General features: G+C 34.0%; 1 protein-coding gene across 2 annotated transcripts; it reads right to left on the bottom strand.

Moving 5' to 3' along the window:
• Positions 1-716: 716 nt before the first annotated feature.
• LOC118645636 lies at positions 717-23,941 on the bottom strand. Of its 2 annotated transcripts, none has more exons than XM_036287089.1 (2): positions 23,717-23,941; positions 717-1,129 (listed from the first exon to the last, which is right to left on the bottom strand). In XM_036287089.1, the coding sequence occupies exons 1-2, from the start codon at positions 23,869-23,871 to the stop codon at positions 748-750; spliced, it is 537 nt and encodes a 178-aa protein (XP_036142982.1). In that variant the 5' UTR covers positions 23,872-23,941; the 3' UTR covers positions 717-747. The 2 variants fall into 2 exon arrangements, with proteins under 2 accessions (XP_036142982.1, XP_036142981.1); XM_036287088.1 differs by lacking the exon at positions 23,717-23,941 and adding an exon at positions 19,869-22,515.
• Between the last annotated feature and the right edge of the window lie 17 nt (positions 23,942-23,958).

The following is a 23,958-nucleotide window of genomic DNA, read 5'->3' on the forward strand; positions in this document are numbered from 1 at the left end:
TTGGCAACCCGCTTGAAATTGTCTCGGATAGAGGTACTAGCTTCACTTCAGAGGAGTTTGCTGCTCGTATGAAACAATTAAACATAAATCACCGCAAAGTAGCAGTCGCATCTCCTTGGGCTAACGGCCTGGTTGAACGTGTTAATCGGTTTTTGAAAACCTCGTTATCCAAGCTGATAGATTCCCCCGACGGTTGGAAGGCTCAACTTGCCAAAGTACAATACGTTATTAATAATACATACCACTCTGTGATAAAATCAACTCCCGCGCAATTAATGTTCGGTTTCGACCAGAGAAACCACGTCGATGCAAGCCTGTCACGGCTTACAAAAGCTTTAACAGACGGTGATTCTGAATTAGTAATAAGTCGAGAAGAAAAAAGGGTAAAAGCGATCGAAGCAACCGCGTTGTTACAACAGTATAATAAACAATACGTTGACCAAAGATCTCGTAAACCGACTATTTATAAAAAGGGAGACTTCGTTGTGATTAGAGATACGCGCGTTAAACCCGGACAAAGCGGTAAATTGAAACCTAGTTATTGGCCTAGTTTACATCGTGCATTTGATACGCGTATCAAGTAGTGAATTTAAGCTGATCAGCCAATGATTAAACACATTCACTAGTTATTTACTATTTGATACGCGTATCAAATGCACGATGTAAACTAGGCCATAAGGGACCATTTATTGTTGACAAAGAACTTGGTTATAATAGATATGTAATCAAAGATGTACCTGGATTCAATCACTCTACGAGACCGTTGAATACCATATTATCGTCGGATAAATTAAAGAAATGGACTAATTTACCTTCTATTGAATAAGTGGAGTAAATAAATATAATTACAGTTGCAGCTTCGGGACGTAGCTGAAAAGTAGAATGGCCGAACTGTAAAATGACGATCAGTATTACTAGGCTTCGAGACCCCATATAGAAGTTGGCTGCACTGGAGCGGCGTGCACGTCGACATAAGGTGACGTGACGGTAGAAGCATAGGGGGTGCGAGTGTACCGGATGCGAGCCGTCAACCGGATGAGTAGAAGAGGGAGCGGGACCAGGCTCCGGCGCGGATGTAGGCGCGCGCTCCAGGCACTCGGTTGTGAGCCTCGGACATGGTTGCGAGTAACTGTACAAAAGAACATTGAATATACCTACCTTTAGAGATAGTAACTCGAGAAGTTTATTAAACCCGCCTATATCCTAGTTCCACATTCCTATAGTGGATAGAGAACAATCTTACAGTCTAGACTCGCATCAATGGCCGCTCTCGCGTCCCACCGCACCGCGCCAAGACTCGCGTCGTTACACACATTCATGACAAATGACATAATTATGAATATAGTAAATTAATTAAAATTTTTGGTACATTCACGATAGATTCTTTCTTTTTCTTAAATATCTTATTTACAGTATCATACAATTCTAACTTTGTTTCTTATCGAATTGTATCGTACTGTTAAATCTTTGATAACGAAAACATTGATAAAAAATTATCCTAAAATTCACGATTGATTCTCAAATTGAGTTTTTTTATACGTGTATTATAATATTTGCCACATCGAGTTCTCTCATCGTTATCTTTTTCTCTTACACGATGTCTTCATAGATATTTTTTCATACTGCAACAATGAAACATACTTAACTAACAGGAAATGAGAGAACGATGGAAAATGATATCATTTCTTGAAATTTTTTCAGAGAGAGAGAGAGAGAGAGAGGTGTCGTACTAAAATGCGCGAAATACTTATCCGAAATACTTACTAATTACGATAGATTTTCAGTGATTTATTTAAAAAAAAAACACGAGAATCTAATCGTTTTATATTTCACAATCCATCATTTCTCTGAATCAAAAAGAAATTATATATATTCATGTATGGTTCCATACAAATCTATACATGAATGTACACGATCATGTACGATCACGCAAGATCGTACAAATGTGAGTTCGGCTGCAATATAGAATCATACATGATCATGGATGGTCATATAACAGCCTTTATATATTCATGTATGGTTCCATACAAAAATCCATACATGAATGAATATGATCATATGCGATTATATACTCAACTATTCATGATTATATACGATCATATATTAATATACAAAATTATATATTGTTTTATGTATGATTTTATATGCTTACGTATAATCATATACGATCATGTACGGACCATTTTTTCTCGGGCATGTGGACAAAATAATAAATTCTTAAATTTAAAAAAATATTAGCCATTTCTTAGTCTTAAATGAATTAATTACAGATTAAAATCTTGCACAAATCTTTAAGAATACGTCGTAACTGCTTACATACTACGTGACTGCATTGCTATCCCCACACACGCTACTCATGTGGGCTGAGTGCATATGAAGGGGATAGTTTCCGCTAACGCGGAGTACGCTGACGCGGGGTTCCACTGTAATTATATCAAAATATTAATTTATAATCCATATCATATTATTCAAAGTTATATTGGAATTTTTTCAATTTAAATTATATACAAATTTATATATGTCAAGGATATAAGGGCGCTCGTGACTCTTATCTAGGAACTTTCTTTTTAATCTGGATGGCGACATCTTGGAGAAGGCGCTGTTCGAGCGGTCACTGTTACCAACAACACTTACTTAAGAGAGTCCTTGTTACACATACACACAACCTTTCTTTACTTTGAGACAAACTGGTTTTTTTTTCTTTCATTATTATTATTATTAAGAGTGTAATACTTTTGAATAAACATATTGTATCCAAACAGGTTATGGGCCCAGAACTAGTCAGAAATTGAGCTCACACTGCGTGTTCCTCTCAAGGTTCGTTCGAAGCAAGTACACGTACCTTTTTTGAGGTTGTGTTCGCACTACGAAATAATCAAGAAGATATTTCGTCTCGTGTTATAATTTATTTGAAATGAAAAATGGAGAAATTAGTATTACCGAAATTCAACGGTGAAGATTTCGCGGTGTGGCGATTTCAGATCGAGTCGTATTTAGCAGTGCATGATCTTCTGGATGTTGTTGATGGCACTGCGAAATGCCCAGATAAAGCAGAGGAAATAGCTGCGTGGAATAAGCTCGACAGAAAAGCTCGATTGATCATCGGAAGTGCCCTTGAAGCAAATGTTATACGTCAGATCATGAATCTACAAACGGCACACGAAATGTGGACACGGCTCTCATCCCTATATGAATTACGTGATAAGACGACCATTCACTTGCTGCTACAAAAGTTCTTCAATTATCGAATGGAAGAAGGCATGACAATAGGTCAACACATAGCAAAAATCGAGGAAATGGCCAGAAAACTGGAGGATCTTGGCCACAAGCAAGAGGAGGTCGCAATCGTTACAAAGGTATTACATAGTCTACCGTCTAATTATCGTCATGTTATCTCCGCCTGGGACTCAATGCCAGAAAATCAGCAAACAATGGCAAATCTGTTACCACGTCTACTCAAAGAAGAGGCTCTTGAAGTGTCATTCACGCAAAAGATGTCATTCGAAGATAAAACACCGGCGGCTTTACTTCACAAAAAGAGTTCTGATGATAATTCAAAAGTAAAATCAAAGAAAAATAATACTAACCCTTAAATGCATGATTTTTTTTTTTAATGAATTTTCAGCTCAATATGATACAATAAAAGGAGCACAATAAGGGAAAAATAAGAAAAAAATTCCATGTTATTGTTTTTTTATTTTTTTCCACAAAAAAAAGGGTTTGTTGCCGAATGGCAACATCATGAAATTAACAACATATAAAAAAATAGGTAACTCATTATTGTGTATGAAAATTTTTGAAACAGTTATTGTTTTTGTTCAAACATAGGCCAACACCGCATTTCTCACATTTTGTACGTGTGAACCCTTTACAAGCAGGGTATTTGCATCGCATTTTATCGTCTACAGGTATGGGCCAATGTCCATATTGATCCTTTCGTACGTCTTGTGGTGGTATATGTTGTGCGGGTCCTTTCTTTTTCTTCAGTCGGATAGCTGACTCAATCGAACTGGGTCTGCCTCGTTTAGTTTGTGAGGTATTTATTTTACATAAACAGTGTGCCACTTCTGCGCGAAATTTTGCCTGCTCCATAATTTTGGATTCTATAACACCTTTTTGTTGTAGCACACGTTTATATATCAACCAGGCATTCACCATTGTCATGTCAATCATATGGTAGAAGATTCTCATGTACCATTTTCTACTTTTTAGTGTAATTTTGTATCGCCCCATAAGGCTGTCTAGAAGATCTACACCCCCCATGTAACGATTATATTCGTGTATCACATTCGGACAATTCACGTCAATAACTTTTTTCTGTTTTCTATCGTATCTCTTTACAACTGTTTCTGAGTATGTCCCTGCAAATGAGGAGATGAGTGTCACACACTTGTTATCTTTCCAAACGAGGTTGGATACATCTACACCATCTATAGTTGTCACATACTCGTGACTAGTGCCGCGATCCTTTTTTTTTCAAAGTTGCTTCAGTTGGCAGCTTACAATTTGGTATTCTATTTCTTCGTATTGTACCTAATGAGAAAATACCCTCCTTAGCCAGATAAATCATAAGCGGAAGAGCGGAGTAATAATTGTCATGGTACAAACGATAATTTTGATTTCTGGGGATGATACGTGATAAACGTAAAACTATGTTCGACATTGCACCTAGATCGGGTTCAGCTTGAGGTCGAGCTATCGAATTTTCTTGACCAGAATAGATTTCAAAGTTATATGCAAATCCAGTAACACCAGCTAACACGAAGAGTTTGAACCCCCATTTATGCGGTTTCATCGGCATATACTGCTTCATATAGTGCCTTACTTTTGTAGAACACATCTGTTCATCGATAGAAAGCTGCTTTTCTAAAGGAATACTTTTGAATTTCTTATTCAAGTGGTCGACAATTGGTCTTATTTTATGCAATCTATCATGACCCGGCTGGCCCCTTGCTACAAATGATGCATTGTCATTGAAATGGATGAAATGACGTATTTTCTCAAATTTGTTCACTGACATTGTGCTATTTATCGGAGTGAACCCAAGCTCGCCACTCCAATAAGACCGTATATTTGGCATGTGAACAAGTGACATGTACAATAGTGTTCCTATATATTGTTTTATGTCAGCAGCACTGAATGTAACTGGCCTATCTGGATGTTTCTGTATAGTGTACAAGTTTGTTTGTTCCACAATATTCGATATCATATCTTCAGAAAAAAAATAACAGAAGAACTGATATGGGGTTTCCAAACTCAGTATATCATTCTCAGCTATTTCTGAATTGCCATGGAACTGTAATTGATCCTCATTTAGATGCAAATTTTTATTCTTCCAGATAATATTCTTGATTGTTGCTGCAGATGAAGTGTGGGAACAAGACGGTGTCTGCGTTGAATCATTTGTAGACGCTGTACCAGGAAGAGATGTCGCTGTTGTTTCGTCATCAGAAGCATCTTCAGATTCAGAATCTTTTTGTACCGTGTTAGGATCGAAAGCAGGGTCTTCTAAGCTATCCTCATCGAAATTATCATCTTCATCTTCACTGTCTAAGCCCGTAAAATTGGACCAATACTCCTCCAAATCCTTCTCTGAATACAAATGATTGTCCATCTTAAAAAAAAAATACAAACTTTGATCATTTTCGTGTAAGAATAATACGTACACCAAGAGAGAAATATATAATGTAAATTACTTCAGATTTCAAACTCAACACACAATGTAGCCAAATGGCAACAAACCGTAATATGTACATATATGCAATATATTCAGTACTTTTGCAATTCCAACTATTCTATTGAAGAATACATACCTTGACTGAGGTCAATAGCAATTTTATTCGCAACGGATCACTGTAAATACCTCAAAAACATTGAGTGATAACCTCACTTCACGAGCGTTTTTACATCTGGGCGCACCAGCTATTGCTCAGCGCAGCAACAAAAATTGGCGCGCTATTTTGACGCACAGCGTGACGGAAAACACTCGAGCGGTATGTAGGCAATCGACTACAATGTGTGCTTAGTCGTTTTCGTACATACGCTCAACGCTACCCACCTAGATATGGCATGTTGCCAAATGGCAACATGATGCATTTAAGGGCTAAACAAAAATCAAAGAAATTTAATGGCATATGTTACAATTGTGGTAAGCATGGTCATCGCAAATCAGAATGCAAGAAACCAAAGTCCGAGGTGGCAGCTGAAGAGGCTTCTCTAAAGGTCAACAATGATTTATTAATGGTAAAAGCGAATGAAACCAACGATGTTTCTGATGTATGGTTTGCCGACACCGGGGCATCACATCATATGTCACCACGACGTGAATTGTTCCGAAATTTTGTTGCAATTAATGACAATTTATTTCCAATCACAGTAGGCAACGAAGAAGTCATTTATGCTAAGGGTCGTGGCATGATTGATGCAAATTTTTATCTGGTTACACCAAACAACAAACGCTTGCAGACGTTTTATACGTACCAGACTTGGGTAAAAATTTATTTGGCATAGGTTCATCAACAGATCGTGGTGCAGTCGCTACATTTAATAAATATAGCATGACATTAAGGAAAAACGGACGCATGGTTGTAAAGGGATATCGACCTGGAAGCGGTTTATATCGCATCAAAATGAAGGCGGTTCCATGTTTCGAGGCAAATGTTGCAAGCAATGAAGCATCTGTCAGGACATGGCACGAGAGACTTGGGCATACTAATTTCAAGACAATACGTGAGCTGATATCCGGCGACGCCGTTACAGGAATTAAGGTAACTACTCTCGAGGCAAATGACCACGAAAGTCAACAAATTTGTGAAGGCTGTGTACTAGGAAAAATGGCACGTAAGTCTTTCAAAGATTCAACAAATAGAGCAAAGTTATCAGGCGAGTTATTTCATTTTGACATATGCGGTCCCATGTCAATTGAAGCATTGGATGGCTCAAAATTAATGACACTTTTTGTAGACGATTGCAGCGGAATAGTTATAGTATTTCCAATACGTAACAAGTCAGAAATAACTCAAAAATTGGAGGAAGTAATAGCACTTACGAAATCCAGTGGACATGAGGTACGTCGAATCCGGTCTGATAACGCAAAAGAATTTCTATCGGAAGCAATGCAGAATGTATGTCGTCGAAATAATATTATTCACGAATACTCAACACCATACTGCCCAGAACAAAATGGTCGTGTGGAGCGACAAAATCGAACCATTATGGAAATGGCTAGAAGTATGTTGGCAGCGGCAAATTTACCTAGAAGTCTGTGGAGTGAAGCAGTGCGAACAGCAGCGCACATTTGTAATCGAATTCCGCTTGTTCGATTAAACGGAAAGACTCCACTCGAAATTTGGTCAGGCAAAAAAACGGACGTTTCGTATCTACGCATCTTTGGAAGTCGCGCATACATGCACATTGATAAAACTCAACAAAAGAAACTTGACAACAAAAGCAAAGAGATAGTGCTCGTGGGATATGCTCCTAGTCAAAAAGGATTTCGTTTGTGGGAACGCGGTACGAAACACGTAATTGTATCAAGAGACGTGATTATCGCTGAATCATTACCTAAGCAATCAATACAATTACCGCAACCTATCGGGACTGAAGATACAGAGTCAGTGGACATAAAGACTGAGTCGGAATGCGTTGAAGAAAGTGGAACATCACATTCCGAGAAACAAAATAACAATAGCCACAAATCAGTGGGAGTTCAAAAAGGTGTACAAGTACATCAATCAATAGATGATTCGGTTGCTAGTCGAACAAGAAGCAAAGTACCACAGTCTACTATGATCGCAACAGCCCTACTCGCTGAAGAAATACCAGAAACCTTAAAAGAAGCGAAGCAATCATCCGATGCTAAACAGTGGGAGATAGCAATGAAAGAAGAGATCACGTCACTTGAAGAAAATAATACCTGGGAATTGACTGATCTTCCAGAACATAGAAAAGCAATAAAAAATAAATGGATCTTTCGCAAGAAGCTGAAGTCTGACGGTACGTTAGACAGATATAAGGCACGCTTGGTCATCAAGGGATGTTCACAGAAGCCCGGAATGGACTACGCGGAAACTTTTGCTCCAGTTGCACGCTTCGAGTCTATTCGAATATTAGTGTCTGTCACAACAGCAAAGAATTTCGTTATACGACAATTCGATATCAAAGCTGCCTTTTTGCATGGTGATCTCAACGAAACGATATTTATGGTTCAACCCGAAGACTTCGATGATGGCAGCGGTCGTGTGTGTCACGCAAAAGTCTTTATGGATTAAAACAGGCACCACGACAATGGTATCAAAAATTGGACGACGCACTAAAAATGTTTGGAATGAAATCAACCAGGTATGATCCATGCATCTATTCAAATCCCAATGGCTCTCTGCTACTTGCTTTATACGTGGATGACGGATTGATAGCTGGACAATCCGAAAGTAAAGTATTTGAACTGCTTGAGAAATTAAAGGAAAAATTCAAAACTATTGACTTTGAAGCCAAATGTTATCTCGGGATTGAAATTGATCGTGATATTGAAGTAAAGAAGACTCGGATACATCAGTCGGCTTATATACGCAATCTGTTACGACGATTCAAGATGGATGAATCAAATCCAGTATCAACTCCTTCAGAAGTTGATACTGGATTTAGAATATGATCTCCGGGAATGTTCTCCATCGCGACAAGACGCCAAAAAACTAAAAGATTGATTGCTGTGGCCAACGATTTCGGCCGCACTCGCGATGCAGCACTTGCAAAAATCTTAACGATTAGTACGCGGACAACACACGGGACGTCACATACACAAAAACACTTTTTTGCGTCCGCTCCCGAGCCGGAGGACGCAGGACCTGCGTAATGTTAACGCGTAGGAGCCACTGATCTCATTAAAGTGGATATGGCATACCCTAATAATCTGAGGTAAAAAAGTGTGACCAATAGAATACCGGAAGCCATTAAAGTTGTAGTCAGCGTACACGCTTTTGGCGGAAAATTTGAATGACTAACACAAAATATATGTGTTAAATAAGATATATTGTAAAAATATAAAATATGATTATAATGTAACCAGTAAAAATGAATTAAAAAATTAATTAATTTACAAAATATATTAAAATGTATATGTTTAGTAATTTGAAATGTTCTAAAATATTAATCTGGAATGTGTTTATTTAAATTTTTATAATATTGTTTTATATCATACATATAACATTTAATATTATGTATTTTTTTATAATTGTAAGTGACATTTGTAAGTGACTTTATAACAAATATTTTGTAATATTTAAAAAAATATTTGGTAATATATAACATTTTTATGTATAAATTGAGTCAAAATATATAAATATTTTATTAAATAAGAGGATAAATAAAAGATTAAAAAATAAAATTTTGCAGGTGTCTAAAAATCGTAAATTTTTATTTATGACCATCTTGTTAAATAATTTTACTAATAAATAATACTACTACTACTAAACTTATAAATAAATTTAAAGGGTATTGTTATAGCTTATTTTGTCCTCGTGTCCTTAATTGTGTTGTAGTAATCCATACTTGAAGCTTGTAAAAAAAGTAACTATTAGACATAGATTAGCATAGATTTATTTAATATTTAAGTATAAATATTATAATGTACATAATAAAATGTATATACATGCACTATATACATGCACAGCATAGAAGCAAATAGAAAATAAGATAATTTTTTTATCGCGTTTTTTAGAAAAAGTAATAGAAAAGTAGTAATAGAAAAATGTTATTTTGCGTGCTTTATTAAACTTTGCAAGTCACATGCTGTGCTATTTAAACATAATGACAATAATGTTACATTATAACCCAGGTAGCAAGGTGACGTCTAATTGACGGCATTTTTTGGTCATTTTATGACGAACCAGACGTCATAATGTCAAGATAAAATGACGTCTAAATGTCGTAAAACTGACGTACATTTGTCTCATCTTAACGACGTCATATATTGACGTCAAAAATACGTCATTATTTTCATATTATTGACGTCATTTTCAAGAAGCTAGTATCGTACATTTGACGGTATTTTATTGTTATTTTTATGACAAAACATAGGTTTTTAGATTACATTTAATAAAGACGACATTTTAACGTCATTTTTATGACTATCCCAGGTAGTAAAAGCCATTATTTTGACGTTTTAGAAAATATTTCGGGTACATGTCCTATATATGCAGTACTTGCATTATGAAAATATCGAAATAACATAATTATAATGTAAAAAAAATCTACGTTATTTCTCAACAAGCATCACGACCCACTACACCATAGTCACATTTGGAATTGCCTAACTTCCGTGGTTACCCATCCAACTCTGAACCGCCGTCGACGTTGCTTGACTTCGAAGATCGTACGCTACCTAGCCCTTTGTGATGATCCATGAACACTTGATGATCATGAATACATATTTGTTATAGATCAGTTCAATAGATGCGAGAAACATGAAACTTGTAGTTAACTAATATTTTTATAAATAAATATAAATTTACAGTTTTTTTCCTGATTTTTACATATGCAAAATAATATGTGGAATAACTTATAGAAATATGTTTTTGTTTTGTTCTTTTGATAAAGCTAAATTATACCTCAGACAAAACGCAATATTTATAAAATATTGATAAAATATTTATAATATTTATTTAAATATTTTATAAATATTTATCCAAATATTTTATAAATATTTTTGTGGTCTTAGATTTGACAAATCATAAAGATTTATCATAAATATTATAAAAATATTTATGAAATATTTATAAATATATTTACAAAATATTACTTATACAAATCTTTATCTTTTATTTACCATAAATATTATATAAAATATTTAATCTATATTTTAATATGTTGAATAAAGATTTTTTTCTTCGTATATATAAAATATGTGTAAAATATTTTTATAATATTTTGAAAAAATAAATATTAATAAATATTAATAAATATTTATCATAAATATTATGTGCTGCTTGGGATGATTCTAAAATATTGATAGTATTAATTATATAAAATATTATATTAATTTTAATAATGTTGTTTATTAACCAATCTTTAAATAATGATTAATAGTTATAGGTAGCAAAGTGTCGTCCACTAGACCTCAATAATTTGTCATTTGAGGTTAAATCGTCAATTATTACAAAGAATTATAGTTAACGTCAGTAATTAGTCACTAATAAAATCTTATTAATACGTCGTAAAATGATCAATTAACTGACGTTATTAATTAGTCAAGAATATGACGTCGGAAATACGTTGTAGGATGGATAAATGACTGACGTAATTAATCGGTCAAAAAATGACGTTACTATTACGTCTTAATTTGGTAACATGACGTCTGCGACCTTAAATGACGAATTATTGACGTCGTATTAACGTCACCTTGCTACCTGGGAAGTATATTTTATAACATAAAATATATGAATTCAAAACAAACGTATCACTTAAAACTTAAATTTGTAATTTAAAGTAACATAATAAAAATGTGTATTCAACAAATACTTATGTACTTATGAGGTACATATTTGAATCCAGATACATTATATATTAAACATATTATTATTAAACTTTTCAGACTTAACCTTACTCACCTATGAAACGTTTGTTGTTTATTTTCACTTCCTTTTCCACAATAAACACATTTTTTAATTTTGGAATCTCACTATTTTACTATTTTACTATTTTTATTATAAAAAAAGTAATATTTTGGATAAAACTGCTACACATCTACGTCTATAGATAATTAATTACACGTGGAATTTCGTATCATCGTCACAGTAAACTGTGTTCGTATTCGTATACACCGCCATATTGTGTACAGAGACTACAACCTTCAATTGGTCACACTTATTTCGTCCTATGCCATATCCACTTTAATGAGATCAGTGGTAGGGGCCAATGAGGCCCTTGTGACGGACAGCAGCCTGCGGCTGTCACGTCACAATAGATATATAGATATTTATATAGATTATATCAGATATTTAAATAATAAAATGATTATTTATTCGCCAGTGATTACGAAAGAAAAAAGAATGTAATTATTACTAGAGATACTATAACAGAGATTCGCCAATGTGCCGTCTTGGGGTAAAACCGGATATCGGATATGACGTTTTCGATGGCGGTTTACTCTGTTTTCTTTTGACAGGTGACAGGTGACAGGTTAGATCGGCTAGGCTTTCTCTGTCAGTTATATTTATCTTTCTCTCTCATACTTCCGGTTATACCCCAAGCGACGGGAGCCAATCAGAAATCGTTAACGCATTGGCGAATCTCTGTTATAGTATCTCTAATTATTACGTTTGACCTGACTGGCCTCAAATCTATTCAACAAATAGCGCACAACGTTTTGACCGTTAATTTCGGTCCTTATCAAGTGCTTAGATATGTAAAAATTGTGTAGTACGTTAAAAAATTTTTGCAAGTAGCAGGTTTTATAATATTTGCATCACTTCATCCTCAATAAATATTTACAAATGTTCTAAATCTGCTCATAATTATAGTATATTATTGTATATATAATTATAATATATTATAGTATATTATTATAGTATATTATTATTAGAAAATGTCAAAGCGAAATGTTTTAGAATGTCTTATTTTACTTGTCTTTGTAATAACAAAGTAACGCAAGATAAAATAGTAGAAGATGAATTTGTCGTTGCAGTAATGCTATAATAATGAACAAATTTAATTTGTTACTATTATAAAGCATAATATATTTGTGTAAAGAAAATGGATAAGTGGATAAATGGATAAGTGGATAGGTGGATAACTGGATAGATGGATAGATGGATCCACCTATTCATCTATCCACCTATCCATCTATTTATTTGTGTTCACATAATATATTTGTGTAAAAAGGATGAATAAGTGGATAGGTGGATAGACGGATAGGTGGATAAGTTGATAGGTGGATAGGTGGGTTAGTGAATAGGTGGATAGGCTAGTGGATAGGTAGGTTAGAGGATAGGTGGATAGGTGGATAGGTGGATAAGTAGATAGGTGGATAGGTGGATAGATGGTTAGTTGGGTAAGTGGATAGGTGGATAGGTGGGTAGGTAAATAGGTGGATAGATCGATAGGTGTATAGGTGCATAGGTTGATAGATGGATCCATCTATCCACCTATTCACCTATCCACCTATCCATTCTTCTCAAATTAAAGGCCTACATTTATGAAACGACCAGTAATAACTCTAATATTCATTTATTTACGTACTTCTAACTAAATTTAATACAACGTTGTGTCAAAATTTCAAAAATATCAGTGAAAAACTATTTTTTACACTTAAATTATGGCCATCATTTTTTAAACACCCGGTATATCCAAAATCAAACCCAAAGAACACTCTCGTTTTCGAATGCAACATTGTGTCAAAATTTCAAATCCTGCCATTGATTCTAAATTATAATATACAAGAGACCTTCATTTGCGCGCAGTACAATTAGACACGTTGCAATTGCCCACCGTGCTATTAGCCAGTGAACACAGTAATATAGCAGCAGTGTAACAGCAATGTAACCAAATATAACAGGTTACGTTACTCTGAAATTACACGTAACTTACATGTAAGTTACAATTTCCGACTCAGTAATATAACATGTTACAATTACATGTTATTTAACCGTTACACAACAGTTACAAAGAAAAATAAAATAAAATAAAAATTTTATTTTTTAAAAATTATTTTTATCAACAGCACATACTACATTTAGAATAAATTTTTATTAATAAATTAAATTTAAATTATGTTATTTTTTTTTTATTCTTACTGCTGCTAGGTTTGAACCCGGGACCTTGGGAACCCCTAGGATGACGAACCTTGTACTCTACCTGCTACGCCAATTTGACTCATCGATACTTGTTATTGTCTACATATACCTATATGTTATAATTGACGCAACTATATTATTTTTTATAAAAGCAATTAAATTTTGCAAAACATATTAAAAATAAATAGCATTAATTTATTTACTTATTAATTTTATTGTTAAATTTATCTTTTTCCATAACCTTAATAATTTGATGAAAATTGCGATCTATTTAGCACTAATCTTTGAAGCGTTCAAATGATTAATTAGATGGTTAACTATATAGATTATAATTCTAAGAAAAATTGAATAGTATACATTTATTATTCTGTTTTTGTTCAGCACATAATGAATTTCGATTTTGTGCATTTTTTGTGTGCCGTAATTGTAGACAAACCGTTATTTTTGAAAACATTATCTTTATAATAATTTTTTTTATTATCAAATAGATCTGTTATTCAGGATGTTATAATGTCTGATTTCTGAGTCAACTATGACGCATCGTTCCGTAATAACATTGATACGAACGTGTTATGTTATAATTATACAATTTTTTTTGAATAACTGTAACGCCAAAACGATGTATAACAGCTAGATCACTTGCGTATAACAAATATTACGTAACAGGTTATTTCCATGTCATATAGCACCTACATATCACAAGAATAACAATGTTAAATTACATGTAACTTCCATGTTATATTGCCGCTATAAAATGTGTTCACTGGGTAGATACAAAACATTGCACACCGTTCAATTGCGCACCGTTCAATTGCGCACCGTTCAATTGCGCACAGTTTGTTTGGACACAGTTTGATTGGACACCGTTTGATTGGACATTGTTCAATTGGACACCGTTTGATTGGACACCGTTCGATTGGACACAGTTTGATTGGACACAGTTCGATTGCACACCGTTCAATTGCGCACCGTTCAATTGCATACCGTTCAGTTGCACATCGTTTAATGGCACACCGTTCAATGGCACACTGTTCAATTGCACACATGTCAATTGCGCACATGTCAATTGCGCATATGTCAATCGCACACCATTTAAGTCGCAAACCCATGTAGTGCAGTGAATGCTTTTTACACACACACACACACACACACACACACACACACACACACACACACACACACACACACACACACACACACACACACACACACGGTGGGGTGCACGGGGGGCCTTCGACCTCTCTCCCGCACCCACCCTGTTCAAGTCGCTAACCTATGTACACATTGCAAACGCAGCCATAATATATGAATATTTAATATGCGTTTGATTGAACTGTGTGCAATTGACATGTGCACAATTGACATGTGTGCAATTGAATGGTGTGCAACTGAACGGTGTGCAATTGGAAGGTGTGCCATTGAACGGTGCGCAATTGAACAGGACGCAATCGAACGGTGCGCAATCAAACTGTATCCAATCGAACTGTGTCCAATCGAACGGTGTCCAATCGAACGGTGTGCAATGTTTTGTGTCTAATAGCACGGTGGGCAATTGCAACGTGTCTAATTGTACTGTGCGCCATTGAACCTCTCCCGTAATATACAGGCTAAAAGAAACATTCTCAAATTAAAGGCCTGCATTTATGAAACGACCAGTAATAAATCTAATATTCATTTATTCACGTACTTCTAACTAAATTCAATACAATGTTGTGTCAAAATTACAAAAAAGTTATTTAAAAAATATTGTTTAAAATTAAATTATGGCCGTCATTTTTGAAACACACGGTATTTCCAAAATCAGACCCCATAAGAACACTCCTAGTTACGAATGCAACGTTGTGTCAAAATTTCAAAGCAATCGGTGAAAAACTTACGGAGATCTTAGATGAGGAACAAACATTTATATTTTTATTTATATAAATATACTAGCTATGCCCTGCCACGCGTTGCTGTGGCTCTTTTTTCTTAGCTTACGTTTTTTTAAATTTTCTTTGCTTTTGTTGTTTTACTTTCGACGGCCTTGCTTTACTTTTGCTCTTTTTTTTATTTTTGAATAAGCACACATTTTATATTTTTTTTTACGCGCGCACGCTGAAGAAATAGTAAACTTCTTTTTTAACTTTTAATCAAGCTACTTTATTATTTATCCAATTCCACTTTTACAATCTAACTTTTTTTCTCTCGACAACTTGTCCTTTATTATGCTCAATCCTATTACTTCGCTTTCCCATGCTTTTCCTTTTTTTTGCCTTGAGGACTTCTTGTTTCTTCTTCTGACAAAAACGAATCAATCTCCGTTTACCCTTTTTTTCTTTTATTTTCTCTTGTCCCCGAGCTCCTATTCCGCTGATTATTTCCTTTTTTTTTTCATCTTCAGACAAGGGGGAGGTAACTTCCCGTGGACCTTTCGCCATGTAAGGGATTAATTTTTTAAAATTAAACATTATCTAAATTTAATAAGGGCACCTACCTAAATATAATGTTTCTTTCTATAGTTTTTCTTCTTCAAAGGCATTAGCATTTTTTTGAAGTGAAGGAAGAGGTAGATACCTGAGAAGGATTGGTTAAGTCTATCGACCCCCAGGCTAAGTAAAGTCACTCGTGGTATTCCGGGGCGAGTGAATCAGTAACGTCGAAGAAAATTTTAAAATATGTTTATTTATATATATGTGTTTGCACGCGCTAGATCCCTTCTAAATTCCTCGTCTTCCTTTTTATTAATTTTAAATCAATTTATGCCTGACTCGTTTCTCTTTTTAACATTTAATCTTTTTTTTGTGAATCATCTATGGCTGTCATCTAAATTGATTTATTTTGAAATCATCGACATTTTATAAACATTTTCGTATTCACTCTCGAAATATTCACTAAATCAAATACATACATACACACACTCACACTCTCTTAATAATTAATTTCTCTCTATCACTCGAAATTATTTTCTCTCTCTCTCTCTCTCTCTCTCTCTCTCTCTCTCTCTCTCTCTCTCTCTTTCTCTCTCTCACTCTCTCATTTACTTAAACTATCTCTATCAATATTTCAATCCATTTTTCAAATTAAAAAAAAAAATAAATTATTTTAGATTTCTTTAAAATTTTTATAAAACATTTTAAATTATTTTATTTTCTTAGATTTTCGTGTTTTTTTTATCGTAATCTTTTCGTTTAGATGATTGCCGAGATTTTGACTCTTCTTTAATTATTTTACACTTTCGCTCTACTATCTTTTTTTCCTTTTCTTGATTCTCAAATTTCATTTATATTTGAATTAATATATCATCGAATTCATCATCGAATTCTATAAATAAATAAAATTATTTTTAATATTCATTATAACTTTTTTTAATATTATTAAACTATATTTATCTTTTCTTTTAAGAAACATTTTTTTTAGGGATTTGAATAGACAATAACCTTGATTTAACAGATCCAAAATAGTTATAATTTACCTTTTGAAAAATCTTTGCGTGATCTTTCTCGCTGATCTAATATTCCCTTCTTTTTAAATTGTTCTATTTTATTTCTTTCTCACTGATAAAATAATCCCTTCTCTCTAAATTGTTCTATTTTATTTGCAATAAAATAATAAATATCATATCTATAATTAATTCGTAAGTATTGTTCGATTTTACCTTTTTTAATATCCTGTATTTGTCCTTTAATATAAACATCTTTCTCAAATTTTTTATTATTTTTTACCATTCTTCTAAAATTTAGTGACACAGATACAAATTAAAGTTCTCAAAATAAAGGCCTGCAATTATGAAACGACCAGTAATTAATCTAATGTTCATTTTATCAAGTAATTCTAACAAAATTGAATACACCCCCAGCAAACACAAAGTTACATGTAACGTGCTTGTTAGTTGTAATTTCCCACTCAATAATATAATTGCAATATAACACACGTGTTATATTACAATTACATTGTTGAGTGGGAAATTACAACTAACAGGTATGTTACATGTAACTTGATGTTTGGTGGGACCGTTGTGTCAAAATTTCAAAAATATCAGTGAAAAACTACTTTTTAAAACTAAAATTAAAGTAATAATTTTTAAAACAACCGGTATATTCGAAAACTGACCCCATAAGAAAATTCGCGTATACGAATACAACGTTGTGTCAAAATTACAAAAAAATATCATTTAAAAAATATTGTTTAAAATTAAATTATGGCCATCATTTTTAAAACACATGGTATTTCCAAAATCAGACCCCATAAAAACACTCCCGGTTACGAATGCAACGTTGTGTCAAAATTTCAAAGCAATCGGTGAAAAACTTACGGAGATCTTAGATGAGGAACAAACATTTTACATTTTTATTTATATAGATATACAGGGTGTCCCAACGCACATGGACCATTACTTGTAAAAAGATAAAAGGGAATGAACATAAAAGTCCAATATTGTCTTGGGTTAGGTCTGCAAATAATTGAGGTATTAACGTATGGAATTCTCAAATAATCTAATTAATTTCTATCGTAATTGTGAACAGTAAATAATAAAAGCTTATCAAACATTCATAATAGATTTTTTTCTGTGTTATGGCTCAAGTGGATCGAGCTCTTTTCTCGGCGCGCTCTCATTCGCATAATTTGAAAAATTAATACCTTGATTATTGGTGGACCTAACCCGAAACTTAACCCAAGACCTAACCCAAGACAATATTGGACTTTTATGTTCATCTCGATTCCTTACCTTTTTACGAGTAATGGTCCACGTGCATTGGGACACCCTGTATATATATATATATATTTGTATTAATTTTCTATTCACCTTGATTATTGGTGGACCTAACCCGAGACTTAACCCAAGACCTAACCCAAGACAATATTGGACTTTTATGTTCATCTCGATTCCTTTTACCTTTTTACGAGTAATGGTCCACGTGCTTTGGGACACCCTGTATACATATATAAACGCTGGGCAATAGTCTGATTATTTAAGATCTTGTGATCTTAGATAAAATATTATTCAATTTTAATACAAGTTTGAGTTAATTTGTTAGTAAAACTTGTTGGATCATATATATATATATATATATATATATATATATATATACATATATAGTTCAATCTTATATTTATTATTTTAAGATTTCTTTCAATTTAATAAAATAATGTGCAATTTTTTCATTGGTTGAATTGGATCTAAAAATCTCTTAAATAAAGATTGAGCTATATATAAATACCGTCGAATAAATTTTACTAACAAGTTAACTGATTTGCATTAAAATTGAATAATATTTTATCTATGCCTATTTTAAAAAGTTCTTTTAATGTTCAAAACAGGTCCAATATTGGTCTGTTTTTTTTTTGAATGGACATTTCTTTAAAATGGACGTTTCTTGAACGTCCAAGGCGGTAACACTGGACGTTTTTAAAATGTCTTTAAAATATCCACAGCTCTAATTCGGATGTTTTAAATACGTTCATAACGTCCAGTGTATGCGTTTTTAGTACGTTTTTAAAACGCCACTGTGCTGTCTGGAAAAGATGAGAGAGGACACGAAGCAGGGCAGCCAAGCTGTTCATGGATTTGAGTTTCCATAGGACGCCATTGACTTTGTGAAATGTGATTTTGATATAAACAGACCTCGAGAGAGAGAAAGAGAGAGTGAGCAAGGGGGGGGGGAGAAACGGCGGTGGCGGTTTTCCTCTCCGAGTTCCAACACGCTGTACAACTTACACAAACATCTCAGGATATAAAAACTCTTTGCTCCATGCTTTTGGAGTATCATCTAGATTCGTCGAATCAATTAAAAAAGCGTGGTACTTTTAAAACAGAATTATAAACAAAAGATTCATCTTTCTTCAGGATACATTTTCTATGCGCGTGGCAATTGCATGGTTGTGTAGATCGAACATTTATTTTGAAATGCAATCCATCATCAGCCTACCCATATTATCGATTGTTATCAATTGTCATAGAGACACTGTTTTTTCTTTCCGAATGCATTTTGTCTTTATTCTGCAAAGATTTTATAAATTCGTGTGAGGGGAAAAAAAGTAACGTTAATGACCGGAATAAAATAGCACATGCGATCTTTGGTAGATGAAAATGATCGATCTCACCTTGGCCGATGAGGCCAATCAGGCCGATCGTCCGTCCCCTTGCATACTTTTACGTTGTTGTCACGCTGAATGACACGAAACGATACACGTGCTACATGCATTACAACTTGAGGACGCATGCGCGCCAAACGTAAACCGTACGCGACTGTTACTACTATGACTTCATTCATATTTTTTTCCTCGTAAGTGCTCCACCCGTTTCATTCACGCGTTCGCTCGATTGAGGCGCGGCGTCGAGCAATGTCGTCGAGCGGAGTCCACCGGTCGCCAACGATCGACTGTGTGATTGTCTTTACATCACATCTAAACCATTTTCTCGGTCACCCGTCGATTTGCTGCATGTCGCCGTCGTATCGATTGCCGCATTTATGCGCATATCGTTGCTAAATCCTAATACATTTTTCTTCCTTTCTTCCCTCTCCTTCTACATTTGTGCCCTTTTTCGATCGATAATTGATCAAACAATAATTGATCGATAAATAACAGACCTACATCACTTACCACTTTTTTTTCCAAATTTTTAGTTCAACGGCTTTCCTCTTGCCTTTTTCATCGAATGTTAATACGTATTGTTATATCGTATATATGTACCGTAGAACGTGCTTTTTACGTCTTTATTCTACATTTAATTAATCTTAGAATCTGACAGCGGAAATTTAAGCCGAGTCGATTTCTCCTTTTGTTCGTATTTTCAAACATTTGCGCGTGATGCATGCTTGTCAGGTTAGCTTTTATTGCTCGTGTATAGTGATATCACGTAATATCCCGTCGCTAGAACGGAAATATTATGTGAAGGACGTTGCGTTATCATTCAAATGTAAGTGATGGTGTGTTCAAAGGATTTACTCGAGAAGCCCACTTCCGATGATAAGCAGAAAGTTGAGGATAACGTTTTATACTTAATATTTACAAAGATTCAATAGTTTTGATCAGAAGCATCAATTTGATAGTGCATTTTAAATAAATTTATTACAAAAAAGTATATCATCGATAAGATATTAGATAAGACTTACTAGATATAAGGTAAAAAAAAAAAACAAATTTTAAACGGTTTTCTTATGGTAAAATGAGCGTAATTCTAATTTTATTTGTAAAGAATATGTTGCGTGGAAATAAGATGTATGGAAAAGAGAAACGAACGAAAAGCCGTAATTCTTTCTTACCTAACCTTTTCATTAAAAGGCATAGCGTGTCGCATAGCGCGTCACAGAAAAACACGCGTTGTATGGGAAAATCTTCCGTGAAAGTCTCGCAAAAGTATATGAAACTAGTTACGTCGAGATTGCTCTCTGCGCTCATAAATCTTTATAATTAAAATCTAGATTAGAGAACGTATCGCCAAGCGGAAAACTTGGCCATCATACCAAAGAAAAAAAAATTAGTTTATTGTATATTTTTGCATGTGTTTAAATTATGATGCATGGCGCATTATAATCGTTCATTCATCGGAGATTTTCATTCCAGTTGAAATGAATATGGTTTCAATATATGCTCTCTTCAACATGCTTTATACAATCGTAAGAAGGCAATCATACGATGTGTAACCTTGCGCTCATTCGCACCGCGGCAACAAAAGAAAATTAGAGCTAACAAAATTCTTGTTAGTTGCTAGTTTGCAAGCGATATGCATCTTCTTTTTTTCTTTAATTAAATTCTATCGATCCACTACTTTTTCAAATTTGACGGCATATAATTTCCTAAACAGCACAGAGAGTTCAAAAAGAACTCTCAATTGTATGTATTAATTATGTCACCAATTATGAATTCTTTTTGAATATTTTTTTATAAAAATAATTCTTTTTGCATCTCAAAAAGAATTCATAATTGGTGACATAAAATTGAAATTTTGAATCTCTGTGCTATCTAGAGTTAATATATCGTTGTGAAATTTTGTATAAAAAATAAAAAGAAGTGTGACATTAAATGGAGAATCATAGAAACGATGATGTAAAAGAAAGGGGGAGGAAGAGAGAGAGAGAGAGAGAGAGAGAGAGAGAAAGAGAGAAAGAGAGAGAGAGAGAGAGAGAGAGAGAGAGAGAGAGAGAGAGAGAGAGAGAAGGGAGAGGGAACGGGCCATTGCGCTATCGGGAAGTGGCTCACTACTTATACACGCATATGGTTAAGTGATGTGAACCAATGCTATTCCTAACGCGCGCGTGAGCATATAACGCTGTACTTAACACTTTAAGCATGAGCGATATACACTTGACACATCAAAAATGAAGAAGGAATATAAGCATTAACCATAAGCGCACATATTCAAAAGAGAGAAAAAGAGAGACGAATCGTGGCGAGCATAATAGATTTAATCCTACGCTCTTATATATGCTTGTATGTACGCGCGCCTTTCTGTATTGGTCATTCGGTACATACCAACCTCGTAATAAGTAGCTATCGTACCATGGGGCATGCGAAAGATTTATTGATGAATCGTTCGTAAATTTCTTGTACAAAAAATTAATGAAAAAAAATTAATCAGACTATTGAAAAATATTGCACATACTTCTCTGTTGTTTATGTACAACATTTATTTAGCGATATAATACAAACAACAAATAAAAAAATAATGAGAAAGAAACAACGAAGGAGGAAAAAGAAGAAAGAGAAGAGAAGGAAGGAGGAAACCAGAGAGAGACAGAGAAAGAGAGAGAGAGAGAGAGAACTAAATATTTTTTTGTAAATAAAATTTAAGGGACTAAATTTTTTTAAGAACAGTTGTAATAGCCAAAGTAAAATAATAAATCATCATGACGTCAAAATGATTAAGTCACTTTTCAATTAGTCATAATTCATATTAATGTTAATATTTGTTATTCTGCTTGAGAGTTTTTGAAAGTTATAGTTTAAGCTTGTGATCACATGTGAATATTTTTTTGCGCGCGCGCGCGTGTTATACAAATATGTATTAATTTACATGGTAAAATTACGCAATTTCAACTGTATATGTAAAAAAGAAATATAAAGAAGAATAATTTTTTTGAAACAAAATAGAATGTTATACGAGTATGTTTGTTTTGATTCTGATCAAAAGATTAAACGTCTTATTTTATGAATTATAAACATGTAATAGCTCGTGTATAATCCTACATCATTTGTTAATTACGATTAGCGATTAACTATTAATCGAAAATTGTTAATCGCTAACTTGTATTGCTTACGTTCGCGCTACACAGTAATTTCGCATTATTTTACAAAAAAAAGAAAATAATAGTGCGTAGTGCGTCTCATCACTTGTACAGACGATTTGTTTCGGTTGAAATATCGAGATTTTTTCATTGACACACACACACATACACACACACACAACACACACACACACACACACATACACATTTTTATTAATGAAAAAAATTATATCTCAGCAAACACAGAACATTGCAGCAACATTGCGGCAATGTTGTAATATTGCTGTGATGTTGCTATAATGTTATAACATTGCCGCAATGTTGCTGCTATGTTCTGTGTTTGCTGGGATAGAACAACTTAATTATCTTTGCATTGACATGAATAAGAATAATCGATCGTAACATCAGTACTGTCAATATCTTTCCGCTCCAAGATAAGCGATTTTATCTAACATTTATAGTTCCAGATTATCAATTTCATTCATATAGTAAAAAAATTGATCCGGCAAATATCAATTTTCCTGGTGCAGCACGATGTAGTATGTACATACACACCCGAAAAAAATTCTTATTTATACCAAGAATCAAATTGTAGACCAAATTATATCAGAGCAGATTTAATTTTATCAACCGGTTTGTAAAATTAGATCTGCTCTGATATAATTTGATCTATTTTCATATGAATATTTTTCCCCGGCAGCTATATACTACGTTTCCACAAACCTTGTGTATACACAATTAAGTGTTCTTGAAAGATGATACAATAAAATTATAAGCGGCGTACTTCTAACTCGATACTCGTGAACGAGTTTTGTGTCAAGAAACAGTATCATAACGCGTACGCCGTAAAGGCGATAACTCGCGGGCTCACGAGCCATCTTGTGTTGTGATTATTTCCATGTTTTGTAAAGCGCGAGCTTGAACGGAGTAAGAACGGACGTAAGAAGGAAGTAATGGCCGTAATG

This window comes from Monomorium pharaonis, chromosome 5, assembly GCF_013373865.1.
Source record: "Monomorium pharaonis isolate MP-MQ-018 chromosome 5, ASM1337386v2, whole genome shotgun sequence".
Classification (NCBI taxonomy): Eukaryota; Metazoa; Arthropoda; class Insecta; order Hymenoptera; family Formicidae; genus Monomorium; species Monomorium pharaonis.

Excerpts from the sequence above, each read along its gene's own strand:
- LOC118645636 (XM_036287088.1), bottom strand. The coding sequence starts at position 20,038 with ATGAATGAAGTCATAGTAGTAACAGTCGCGTACGGTTTACGTTTGGCG. Across the intron at positions 1,130-19,868 it reads GATTGGCCTCATCGGCCAAG|TTACTCGCAACCATGTCCGA; the intron begins GTGAGATCGATC and ends TCTTTTGTACAG.